General features: G+C 34.5%; 1 protein-coding gene across 4 annotated transcripts in view; it reads right to left on the bottom strand.

Annotated features, from left to right (window-relative positions):
• RMDN2 (regulator of microtubule dynamics 2) overlaps positions 1-12,104 on the bottom strand; it is a 77,854-nt gene extending 65,750 nt beyond the window's left edge. Inside the window, exons 1-3 of one of the 4 annotated variants that reach the window (XM_051975124.1) lie at positions 11,930-12,104; positions 9,864-9,958; positions 4,722-4,786 (exon numbers count right to left, since the gene is read on the bottom strand). Coding sequence is in view for 2 of the 4 variants with exons in the window: in XM_051975128.1 (XP_051831088.1) it covers positions 2,432-2,452 (21 nt within the window). In the remaining 2 variants the exon portion in view is untranslated. Of the gene's footprint in view, positions 1-2,431; positions 2,519-4,721; positions 4,787-5,523; positions 5,610-9,863; positions 9,959-11,929 lie in introns of those variants that run through there. The other 3 variants (XM_051975125.1, XM_051975128.1, XM_051975123.1) reach the window with 3 other exon arrangements.
• Between the last annotated feature and the right edge of the window lie 1,469 nt (positions 12,105-13,573).

The following is a 13,573-nucleotide window of genomic DNA, read 5'->3' as shown; positions in this document are numbered from 1 at the left end:
GAGATGCTTTGAAAACAGAAGCTATTTGTAAATACAACACAGTCAATATTTACTTTAGATAAACACAGCCAAGCCAAGCTTAGTCTTAACTCCTCTGTAAAGAACAGTCGCAAGTCTTTGTTTTTAATAAATGTTTGGATGGGATATGACAGGTCTTCTCACATTCCCCCAAACAGCTCCCAAAAATAACTCAAAAAAGCTTCTGAAAGCTACTATATTTTTTCTAAAGTCTTAAAAAAAAAAGGCCAAGTTTCTTCCCACTCCAGTTTCTTTTCCACTGAACTATCAAATCGATCCTATTTAAATACAAGCCTGATCATGTCTCCCTCTTCCTTTCAATTTGATAAATTCCAGTGATTCCCTATGATCCCCAGAATAACTTATAAAAATCTGGACTTTAAAGCCCTTCATAAACTGTCTCCTTCATGGATTTCCAGTCTTACATTTTACTTCCTCCTCAAATCCTACCAACATACTTCACAATTTATGGACGGGCTTCTTGGCTGTTTCCCAAACAAGACACTCCCCGTCTCCCATGCTTTCCTGCTTCATCTCCTCATTCTGGCTTCCTTGAAGTCTCTGTTAAAATCCTACCTTCTGTCAAAGACTTCCTTAATTCCCCTTTAATAGAGGGGAGGAAGAAGAGCCTAGTTATGAAGAGCTTTGAATGCCAAACAAGATTTTATATATGACCTTAGATGGGATTGAGAACCTCTGTAGTTTACTGAAGAGGAGGGTAATTTGGTCAGATCTGCATTCTAGGGATATTAATTTGATAACTGAAGGGAGATTGGATTGGAATAAAGGAGAGACTTGAGGCAGGAAGTCCAGCTAACAAGGGATTTCAGTAGTGCAGGAATAAGGGATTCCACTAGGATGGTGGAATCAGATGAGAAAATATAGGGAGATATATATATATGTATATATATATGTATTATGAAGGGAGAAACAAGAGTTGGCAATAGATGAATATAGTATGAGGGAGAATGAAGAATCTAGGATGACACAAATTGGGTGACTGGGAGAATGATGTTTTCCTGACCAATAATTAGGAAGTTAGAAAGATGGAAGGATTTGGGGGGAAAGATGAGTTGTCAGTCAATAAATATTTATTAAAAGTGTACAATTTGCTATAACTCTACTATGTGAAATGATTTGAGGATTCAAAGAAGGGAAAAAGATAATCCCTGCTACCAAAGGAGCTCACAATCTAAGGGAGAAGACAATGCATAAAAAGCTGAAAATGGTGGGAAAAGAGAGAGGATACCCAACACATGGTTTCTCCCATTGTCCATTCTCCCTACCTCCAGTCAGAGGAAGGGAGGAGCCCAAAAGGCAAATGTTACTGAGAAAGTCTAAGTTTCAGAGTTAATTTGATTTTGTAGGAAGATAAATTTTGAGAAGACAATAGTGACATCCAGGTGAGCAACTAGTGGGAAATTTTGGACATATTGAATTTAATATGTCTGTGACATCCAATTCAAAATATATAACTAGGCTCATGTAATTTTGAAAATGGAGATCAAGAGGGGAGTTAGGTCTGAATAAGTAAATTTGAGACTCCTTAGTATAGTCATGAGAATTAAATCCATAGGAACTGATGTGATGACCAGATAAATATTATATGGAGGAAGAAGAGAAAAGGCCCCAAAACAAAGCCCTAGGAGACACCTACTATTGATGGGCTTGAGACTAATAATATAAGAAGCAGTCTATCTACGCAAAGAACTAGAATAGTGTCACCAAAGCTAGAGAGAGTTTATTGAGAAGAATGTAAAGGACATTTTTTTTTCTATTAGAATGTGAGCTCCTTGAATTCAGGAATTGTCTTTTGCCTTTCTGGGTACCCCCAAGAGTTTATCATGGTACGTGGCACATAGTAGATGATTAATAAAAACATGCAGACTTGAAAATTAAACCTTTTTAACATAACAGAATCGCATGGATTAACAGGGATTTTTCAACAGATCTGTAAGTGCCCTGCTTTTTATAGATACTAGAGTTCTACTTTTATAAGGTATTAGAAAACTGAATGAGGGTGACCACTTCCTCATTCTCCTATCTTTAAGCTAGGACTTATAATTATAGCTATCTATTACAATTAGATATTTGAAAGGATAGGAAGCCACTTCCCCAGTCACTTGATTAGAGAATAATTTTGCCTAACAACTTTAATCTAGCCAAGTTGGTTTTCCTCCAGCCATACACTTATACCATCACAGATTAGAGCAAACACTTTTCTTAGTGAGCAAGACAGGAATGGGGAAACCATATAGATTAGTTTAGTCAGTGGAATACATGAGACCTCTGCCTCTGGAAACAATGAAATACTGTTCAACTTGGGAGAGAGTTATTTCACCTAAGGACTCCTCTCTTAACAGTCTCTGGGGATGCAGGTGTTGGAAATCAAGCAAGGGACACATTGGGATACCTGTTTCCCTTCTGCCACCATGCCTGAGGCTCCAAAGATCTCTCAATTCTTCTGGGCTCCATCAGCTTTAATAATCCCTCTAAAAAAAGGGTAGACATTTTTGCTGTATCTTCAGAAGGATTGGAACCCTGAGAACCTACAGTTATCTCTGAACAGTCTATAAGATGACTAGCAATTTAACTGTCAGTTTAGAGTTCATATTCATGGCATGGAGGAACAAAGAGAAAGGATTTAGACAACTTTGCTAAAAATTGAGTCTCATTAACTATCAATGAGAGACTAAAGTACTTTTCCTGAGAGAACTGAGTTTATCTTTTATCTTGCAAAGAAATATTCCACATCTGTGGAAAAGTACTCTTTTTCTTACCTCTATTTTAAATTAAAAAAAAAAAAACCCCTCATTTTTCTATTTTTAATTTGCTTTATAAAAAAGATTAACAGAAAGCTCTCTTCTACATCCCATCTATCATCTTATTGGAGGAAAATATATATATATATATATACATATTCCTGGTCACAAACTAATTCTTTTGTTGATTGTAAATAAAAGTATACATGTCTCACACTGTATCCTAAATCTTATTTCCTCTAAGTTAGGAGGGAGATAGTATATTTCATCATCATTCTTTTATAAACATAAGCATCCATTGTATTAATCATAATTCTTAAAGCTTTCAAAGTTGTTTGTCTTTACAGTGTTGGTATCAATATAAATTGTTCTGGTTCTGTTCATTTAGTTAATTTATAATAATCTTCAAAATTTTTTATTTTATAATGTTGATGTTTAAAGTATATTGTTATATTGCTGCTTCACCATCAGTTTTCATGTCTTTCCATTTCTCTTTGATATCTATTTCCTAATTTTTTACAGCACAATAGTATTTGCAAGTCAAGACATCACCGACACATCACCCTCTGTTGTTGTTGGGCCTCTTCTAGAATAAAGGAGCAACAAAAATAACAAACCTTTGAGCTGAAAAAAATGACCCTCTGTGACTTTTTCTTGGATTTCCTCTTCAGAATTATGTGGAACATTTTCTAGATCTTTATGAAGGAGATTTAGTGAGCTAGATTATATTTTCCATTCTATTATCTTGACTCCGTTCCTCATTTAATTTGCTATGTACATATTGATCTGTACTGATAAATGTAAATTCTTTTAGCGTATGAGGACTTTTTGTTTTTGCATTCATAGAACTTTAAATATAGTAGACTTAGGCAATCTCACTGCTAACATTCAAGTAAGTAAATATAGTATAGATTTGAATGGTCATGTAGATTTTTATGTATATAATGCATACCAAAGAAAATACTTAAAATAATGTTGTTTACAAATTTAGCAGTTTTAAAAGTGTTGGCCACAGTGTGAAGTTGCCAGAGAATAAAGAGGAGGCTAAAGCAGCAGGTTGACTTCTCTAGCATGACAAGGTTCTTTTTCATTAGGTTATATAAATGCCTGTGGTATTCAATCATTTTCAGTGGTATCCAATTCTTCAAGATGATATTTAGGATTTTCTTGGAAAAGATACTGGAGTAGTTTCTCATTTCCTTCTCCAGTTTATTTGACAGATAAGGAAACTGAGGCAAACAGGGTTAACTAACTTTTGCCCAGGGTTCACACAACTAGTGAATCCAAATTTGAACTCAGAAAGATGAGTCTTCCCGTATTTTACCTAGGGAAGTAAAGCAAGGGAATAAACGGGGCAGATAACTGGGGAATTGATCTCAGTTTCATAGTAAAAGGACACAGAAAAGTCTTAAAGGCAGCCTCACCTACGGCCATGTTTCTCTATTGCTAGGATTCTGTCACTGGAAAGCAGCAATGCCTAACAATATTCACTCCAGGCCATGATAGCAAAATTGACATTTTGCTGAAATACTGCTCTAGTCTCACTATTCTTTCATTTTTTGCTGTCAAAAGTCTTTTCTCTCCACTTTTTTCTTGCTTGATTTGCCTTTCTCTTTTTTACCCACAAACCTCCCTTTTCAAGGTCTGGGCAGGGGGTCCTCTGAGTAGTTTATCCTAAGGTAAGATCTAAAATTCCTTCTGACCTTAAAGAACCTGGAATGAGATTGTAAACCAGCAGCTCATCCTGCTCTGTGTCCCTTTGTTCCGTTATAAGCTTTTAGCAGAGTTCCAAAAGGGAGGTTTACAGCATGAAAGCTAACCTCTTGCTGACTGAGAATATCAGCACTTTAACTTTTTCTTAAAATAATAGAAAAGTAGATGATCAAAATCAAATGATTAAACACCACCAGACTACATCATACAAAGTAGTAAAAATCCTACCTTTGATCACCAAGAAGATCTTGAGTTGAGCGTTTCAACCCTGCTGTTGTTGACAGTGACAGCTTCTATTAAAAAGAGAAAAAAAAATATTTTCTCCTCAAAATAGGAGAGAAAGGTATATTAGGGATAGAAAGAAAAGACTCATTGATTATTAGATTATTACAACTGGAACTGATAATAGAAAACATCTGATTCAATCACTTTATTTTTTTTTCCTGATTAGACCACTAATAATATAAGCAAGGAAAAATATTCAAGTACATAAATAAATCATAAAGATGATATAAAATATTTAGAATTTATTTTTGTTGTAGATATGAAAAAAGAAATCAATAATCTTTCAAATTGTCTAATTTTTAAGTAGTATTTAATAAAAATAGAAATTTAAAAAACCTAGAAAAAGAAAAATCTAGAAAATGAAATTGTCATGTCATCAATTTCTTAAAATGTAAATTATAGCAATCATAAAATTGAGAGAATTCTAGTTAAGAGCATAATAAAGACAGAAAAAAAATTGCCCTTTAACTAGAGTTCATTTATCTTAAGGTTAGAGGATCATAGGATTTAAAATTTTTTACTTTTAGTTTCATTTTATTCTGAATTTAACAAACATCAAATAAAATAAATATTTCCATAGACATGGGAGTAGAAAGGATGAGATAAAGAGAAATTTATACATCTTATTTAATTTTATCTAGTAGTTCACTGCTTAACTATCTTACTGAAAAGCCAAACTATCCCCCATTTGAAATTAGTATATTCAGTGAAGGAAGAACAATTTTCTGTTAAGTATATCACTTACCTGATAGAAGCTAATCTTTCTGTATAATTAAAAGCAATCTGTTAGTGGAGTTTCATATTAAAAACTTAAAGCAGCCTGATTTTGGCATTCACCTAGTTTAAACTGAAGCCTTGGAAATTCCCTTCAATGAAACCCTAGTTCTTCCGCCACTGGTTCCTATCTCTGTTTTGGTAGGAGATTCTCAGGGACATTTTTGACAAGAGATATATTACTACTCTAAAGCAAGGTTAATTTGAGTGATATATCAGATTAAAAATAAAGTCAAATTTCCTTGAACTGGACATAATTTTATCATTCCTGCACACACACAAATGTTTAAAACCATTGAATTTTATATGTGGCATTTGTGCTTCTTGACTGAATGGTAATTTAATTGCTAGATATTTCTACTAGAATAAGGATACAATGGTTTAGGACTTTCTTCAGTCCCACTGTCCTTCTCTCACTAAATGGAATAGTTTGTATTGTCTTAAGATCTTTTTCAAGATGTTACTTATGGCAGATAGTCTTCGAGTACTCTCTACTTTGCATGTTGTAAAAGGAATACTTTACTAATCAAGAATAACTAAAACTTAAATAACTCTCCCTACAAACTGGTCTTTAGGCATATCTCAATTATCATCTTTCAAGTATTTAAGTTATCCACAAACATAATAAAATGTTGGATTTTTTTTTTCTATTAACCACCTACAAATTCCAGTTCTATCTTGCTTACTACTTCACTCACATTGCATCTGCTTTTCTAAGTTCCTCAATTCCTCCCTTTTCTAGTATATTAGATCCTACTGGCTTTATTTGTCTCCTGACTTACCTTTGATTGCCATGATTATCTCTGTTTCAGGTCCACTATCTATTCTGACCAATATCAGTACAACTCCTCACCTCTTTGGCTTTTTGCTACAGCTGTGCTGCTAGTCCTAAAGACTGGGTGAGTCTCTCTATCATTCCACTTTTTTCCTATTTCTAGACTGATTAGAATAGTAAACTTTCAATTAATTCCATTAAAATTAATGGCACCTAAATTAGATGGTTGCTGAATAGGAGTTCATTTGGAGGAGGAGAAAGGAGAGAAACAAATTTGTCTTGCCAAAGTTTTTGAATGTTTTGTTCAATCATTTCAGTTATGTCTGACTCTTTATAAATCCATTTGGGATTTTCATAGAAGAATTATTGGGGTGAGTTGCCATTTTCTTCTCTAGCTTATTTTTCAGATAAACAAATGGAGGCTATCAGGGCTAAGTGATTTGCCCAGTGTCCCACAGCTAGTAAGTGTCTGGTGCCAGATTTGGGACTTAGGAAAATGAATATTCTTGACTTCAGACTCAACATTCTATCCACAGAGCCACCCAGCTAGCTTTTGATGAGGAAATTAAAATAGATATGAAGTTTATTATAATAATTAATAAATTATAAGTTTCTTAGGGAAAGATTTTCAAAGACAGAAAGTGTATAACATTTCAAAAGCTTGTCTATATACCAATTGTTTAAACTTAGAAGACATTTTTCATATAAATATAAATGGTAGTTGAGTTCCATCCTGGCCCATAGAAGAGTCCATGAAAATGTCAATGAAATTCTAAAACCATTTACTAAATGCCTTCTATGTTACAAGACTTCATATAAACTGTGGACACAAGTACAAAAACAATACAGTTGAACCAAAGGTGGAGGATATTGGCACTGACCAGAACTCTTTCAGATCTCACCACCTTGAAAGCATCAAAAATTTGCAGACCCTCAGATCTGGTTATGAAAACAAGACCTAGAAGCCTAAAGTTGGAGACAGTCACCTTCTCTCCTGGACTTCCCTGCCCCAGCAGAGGTAAGCAAAGCCCACTCTAACAAAAAGTCCAAAGTCAAGAAATAGCTGGAAAAATGAGCCAACATTGAAGAAACAATACAATTCTTGACTCAGCTGGAAGAATTTACATACCAAGCTATATGAAAGAGAAAGCAAGTCAAGATAAGTTGAAGAGGAAAAGGGAATCCCAAACTGGAGAAATCGGGGGAAATGTCAGAAGAATTGGCACCTGAATTGTGCTTTGAATGAAGCTAGAGGTTTTGGCTGAGGTGAAGATGCAAAGCATTCCAGATATGCTTGAACACTGCAAAGGCATGAGATGAAAATCCATGGATAGGAAAATACCTAGTATATGTCAATGTCACTACAACAATGAGTATAAAAGGGAATAAACATGTAATAAAAAATGAAGAGGTAAGTGGGATACATGCTGTGGGCATAAATATCAGATGGTGAATTCTTCTTTTTATGCTAGAGTCAATTAAGGAACCACTGAATATTTGGAGGAATGTTTGTCTCTTGAGGATCAATCAGCCTGCCTGGGTCCTTGGTGAGTAGCTACCAAGTGATGATATTTTTGGCTCTAATAACTTGAAGATATAATCCACTAAATTATAGGGAAATTAGAATTCATGCCAGTAGGAGGAAATTCATATTAGCTTAAATCATGGGTATTTTGAAGCCTACATGTGAAAAATGGTATAATTTTAGCTGAAATTCCCATTCAGGCAGCAGAAACATGTCTATTGCTGGAGCCATAACAATTACTGACAGCTTTTCCCATCTAGCCACCATTTTCACTTCTAGCTGTGACTTTCTATTGCCACCAATCAGAAAGGGGATAGCTACTGCTCCTCACAGATTATTGGTTATCCTTCGTTCTTGAAGAGAACAAGTGACTTGCTAGTGGATTGAATTTAAGTGAGACAGATTCACAAAATCATCAGCCTCTCTCCTCAAACAAAACTTCTTAACTGTGAGTGAATGTAAGGGCCATGAAATTATGGTTTATTATCAGTAAATGTTTGATTTATATACCTATTACCTGGAGTCATGTAAAAATTTCTCCCTTGAAAAGGGTTTACAGGTAGAAGAAATTTAAGATGCCCTGATCTAATCATGAGCCCACTCTCAAGATGTAAGTTGAGACTATCAGAGCCTCCCTCTTGAAACTGTTTTGATAGATAAGAGCTTTCACCTTGTCTGGTCTATATACAAGCCACCTATTACTTCCTGGTCATGTCCAAACCATGCTCTGTCTCTGTATAATGTACAATCTACCTCCTCCACTCACTTTGGAACTACACCACCAGGTCACTTCCTAACAATTTCTAAACTATTTCACTCTTCTACATTTCTCTTCCCATTCTTTCCAACTTAAGCATCATATTATGATCTTTTATTAGAATTCAAACTCCTTGAAGGCAGGAACTTTTGTATTTGTATTCACTTTGAATGGTGGTTGGCACATAATAAGAACTTAATGAATGCTTTCTCTTTTGTTTATTTAATCATCCACTAATGTAATAATAATCCATATTATATGATTGGATGGATTCATCATATTCCTTTTGATTCTGGCATACATGATGTTCACAAGATAACTGGAAATCATAAAACTAGTTTGAATTATTATCATAATTCTATAAAAAGTGAAAATTTGAGTCAGTGCTCCAGATAATTTTTAAAAATGAGAGGTTGGTGGGCATTAGATGTAGGTAAAGCTATTTAATATACATTTTCACTTTTCATCCAGAATGTGGGGCATATGTAGAAACAAAATATTTAGGCTACCCAGGAGCCTAAACATTTTGAAGCCTGCAACATGTCTTCTGTTAAGATGCCCAAAACATTTTCATGGAAATCAATGGATTTGGCTATATTTAGTTAGGCAAAAAGCCTTATAACCTTTTTTCCCCTGTGGACTACCAGTCTGAGTAAATGGATTTGAAAGGACTTCCTGGGGGCATGCCTTTAGAAAGGATTGTCTTGGAAAGTAAACAAATCCACACATCCATTCAAATCTTGTGCTTCACTCTCAATTTCCAGAGGTTCTAGATAGCTAAATAGAACATTTTCAGCACAATACATTAGCCAGTCAGACTACATAAAAATATTTCACTGGCTTCAGAAAAACCCAATGTTGATGATAGAAAATAAGTAAGTACTGCCCCAAAGAGATAACTTTTGTCAATGATTTTTTTGTAGACATAGCTGGTCCCAGAAAGGTTAATTGTTCAAGAATTTTGTGAATCACTTGCAGAAACCTGAGCAGAACTCAAATCAGATTTCCTTTGACTTAAGGAACATTACATTATACATTTAAGGAGCAATATAATAGAACAACACATAACCTTAATGTGTTTCTCTATTGAATTCCAAAGTACAAATCATAGTCAAGAAGCAATAGTACAATATATTTTTTTAGCTGATCCAGGAATTTTGTCAAAATTTATCAGAACAAGGAAAGTTTTTTTGTGAGCAACTACTCCTGCCAATTAAAATTTGGATCTTTTCTGCAACTGAAGGTCTTAGTTACCTGATTCACTGGTTAAAGAATTTGCACATATAGTCTGAGATGGAGCTTCAGCTTGCTTGATCCAAAGCTAGATTTCTTTCTACTAAGCCTTGCTTCTGCATAAGGGCCAGGAAAAAGAGATTTTTGATGTTGAGTCATTTCAGTTTCATATTCAACTTTTCATGACCCAATTTGGGGTTTCTTGGTTGATAGTGAAATGGTTTGCCATTTCCATCTCCCACGCATTTTATAGATGAGGAACTGAGGCAAACAGGGGTAAGTGACTTGCCCAGAGTCACACAGCCAGTATGTCTGAGGCTGGATTGGAGCTCAGGTGCTTCTAATCTCAAGGTGGGTGTTCTATCCTCCTTACATAGAAATGAGACTAGAGTGGTGATTTTGAACTCTCAAGAGTTCCTCCAGTTGAGGAGACTCCTTAACATTGTCTTCAAAACCTGTAGTCATTTAGACTTAAGGCACTGAGAGTTTAACTGATTTTCTTACAGTCATATAGCTAGTATATGACTTGAGTTCAAATCTAGCCTCAGATATTACAAACTTTGTAATGTGTTCTCTCTGACTTAGTTTCTTCATTTCTAAAATGGGTTGTTACTTGACAACATTCTTATAAGGTAACATGAGATGATATTTGTTAGATGCTTTGTAAACTTTGTAAATATTAAATAAATACTATTAATAATATTATGTCAAAAGACAAGTCTCAAACCCAGTTCTTCCTGGCTTTGACACCAGCTCTCTCTTCTATTTCATGTTGTCTCTTACTTTCTTATTTGGATCCTAAAAATTAAAAATCTTTTCTTGTTTTGGAGATATAATATAAGTACATATTTATACATATGCACATATTTAAATACAAATAAATACATATGATAAAATATATGAATATTCATAACATATAGTACTGTCATTGCTGGAAGTGGGTGAGTATGGGGGTCTAAAGCAAAGACTGGTAGTTATCCCAGCCTCATGTGATTTACATTGACTCTGACCAGAGCAAGGATGTGATAGAGCTTGAAGGGAGTCTCCTCACCACAGTCCTTTACAGGAACTAAGACTAGCATCCAACGCTATGAAAAAAGGCAAAATGAATTTCCTGATCATAACTCTAATGAATTAGGCTAAAATAATTGTCATAATAGTAAAGGGTTTAAATTCAAAAGGCATACTTAAATTCTTATGAGCTTCTCTAGCTGAGCACAGGTGGTGGCTGAGCACAGTTGGCTGAAGTATAGAATCATAAAAGTTCTAAATTAGGCTCAGGAGTATAAGTTGAGCTAAGATTCTATCAGCTATCACTGCAAGTCACTGTTAATACTGGCAGGGAATAACTTAGTAGACAGAAAATAGCAGTTTAGCTACTTGAAACTCTTGAAAATCATCTATTAAGTCAGGGAAAGGTCACAATTTGCATCAATGGAGGAATTAAGCCATAGTGGTAAGATAATGGAACCATGAAATATTGAATAAGCATATGAACAAAAACATATATGGAAGCACAATATTTTGACTTTCAAATTAGATAATTAGAAAATAAAATGTCACAAAAATGGTATTCTGCTTCTTTTGACTTTATGAACTGAGGTTTTTTGTTTGTTTCCATAGTTCAAAACATTCCTGTGACCTTTATTTTCTGTTCCTGACCTGTTCAAACAGAATATGAGGTTGTTTATATAATAATCAAGGCCAGGTGCCAGATAGTTTTCTGAAACACTATCATTATAGCCTTCCCCAACTTGGGTCACAGGTCAATAGTAGAAAAGAGTATGGCATTAGGGATAGTAAATGGGAATTAAATCTTAAATTAAAAGGTGGAAATAAAGGTTTTAAAAGTCATTATCAAGGAAGGCTCCTCATATAAAAACTTAAAGGAAAGTTAATTCTTTTTCTAAATACTACTGGAAATAATTACTTTAAAATGATAATATTGTGGGTGACTGGCAATAGCCATTCTAACCTCAAATATTTGAATGATATAAATGATTGCCCAATACATGCAATGGGAGTTATCAGAAAATAGTTTCTATTAGTTTTTAACTATTGAATTGTTAAATACAGGGCAAGGATACATTTTGTTGGTTCTGTTTCTGGTGCTGATTTAACTGAGTTAAGTGGATTCGATGGAGTTGAATGCCAAGGCCTTCTCTTGTCTCCCTTTTTCTTCATGAAGAAGGGTCTTGAATGTGACAGTTACAGCCAGCATGGAGTTGAAAATGCACCAGGTGGGAGAAGGTAGAAATCTGTCTTGACAGATGTTTTTTTATAGGGTTAGGAGGATGCTAGGGAACACATCACCAGTGCAACACCTTCAGTGATGCAGGAAACAAAGAAACCTTTATGCTCCAGTTAACTGCATCACAGGGGCTAGTGTCCATCAGTATCCTCTAACTCCCATATGGCTTGCAATCCTATTTGCTCAATACCTAGAAACTTCCTCCTTGAAATCCTGTCTGTACCAAAGCCTAGAGACTTTTCTAATTAAATCCTGTCTAATTCCCAGATACTCCTTCTTTCTTGTGATGTGTATAGGCTTGGGCACAGCTAATAAGATTATACTCAATAGGAATAATTTAAAAATACTTGAATATGAACAATCAATTGCCCAAGTACAGGAGGAAGAAGGGATAGTTAATAGAAAATCTATGTGGAAAAAAAATTGGGCACTGTAATGGGTTGTAAGTGGACTTCAATATATTGTAATAGATTGAAATTAACAGTGTAATATGACAACCAAAAGAGGTAATATGATCTAAGATTATATTAATTGAGATTGTCTAGGATGAGGAGGTAACAGCCCATTCATTGTACTTTGCCCCAGTCAGGCCACACATAGAGTGTAGTGTTAAGTTCTAGGTGCCTCATGCTAGAAAAGATTAAATCTGGAATATATAGAAAGAAAGGGAACAAGGATGGTGAGAGCCTTGGAAATCATGGCATTTGAGGATTGATTGAAGAAAATGTGACTCTTTAATCTGAAGGAAAAAGACTTAGTTAGGGATATGTTAGTTGGCATCAATAAGGAATAAATTTATTCTATTTAGCCCAAGAGGGTTGCACTAAAAGTAATGTGTAGAAGCTGTGAAGAGACAGATTTTCAGGGCTATGTTGGTACCAAAGGTACCAGCTCACCGAAACCAATTGTTAACTTTTCAGTTTGAGCATTTATACCTCAGAATTTGGCAAATGGTACAATTCATGTCCTGGATTATTGTTTTATTGATTGCCTAGGTTTAAAAAATAATGGGGAAAATGTTAATAATCAAGATTAAATCTAGAAGCATATGCTATGTTCTTTTTTTTAGAGAATGTGTTGAAAATTTTCTAGCACATCACTGCATTTCAGATCTATATAAAGAAAAAAGTAAACTTTTCCCCAAGATGAAATGGGCTTTTAAAGAAAGGATTCTATTCACCCTCAATGGGAGCCTTAAAAAACAGGTCAAATAGTAACCACTTGTTGGGATTGTTGTATATGACATTATTGTTCAGTATGGACTAGTTGACCTCTGAGATTTATTTCAATTTTGAGATTCTATGAAATGCAATTTGATGAATTCAAAATTATATGGTAGTGTTCTAAGAAGTTGTAAAAAAAATGCCATTTTATTTCCAACAATTTTGGTAATTTTATTTTGCTTTATTTTTGTTAAATAAATACTTATGTTTGTGATTTCAGGAAATATTTGGCATTCATTATACTAAATAACCTAGAA

This window comes from Antechinus flavipes, chromosome 2 (assembly GCF_016432865.1).
Source record: "Antechinus flavipes isolate AdamAnt ecotype Samford, QLD, Australia chromosome 2, AdamAnt_v2, whole genome shotgun sequence".
Lineage (NCBI taxonomy): Eukaryota > Metazoa > Chordata > Mammalia > Dasyuromorphia > Dasyuridae > Antechinus > Antechinus flavipes.
The sequence above is the reverse complement of the archived record's forward strand: the minus strand, read 5'-3'. Positions and strand labels throughout refer to the sequence as shown.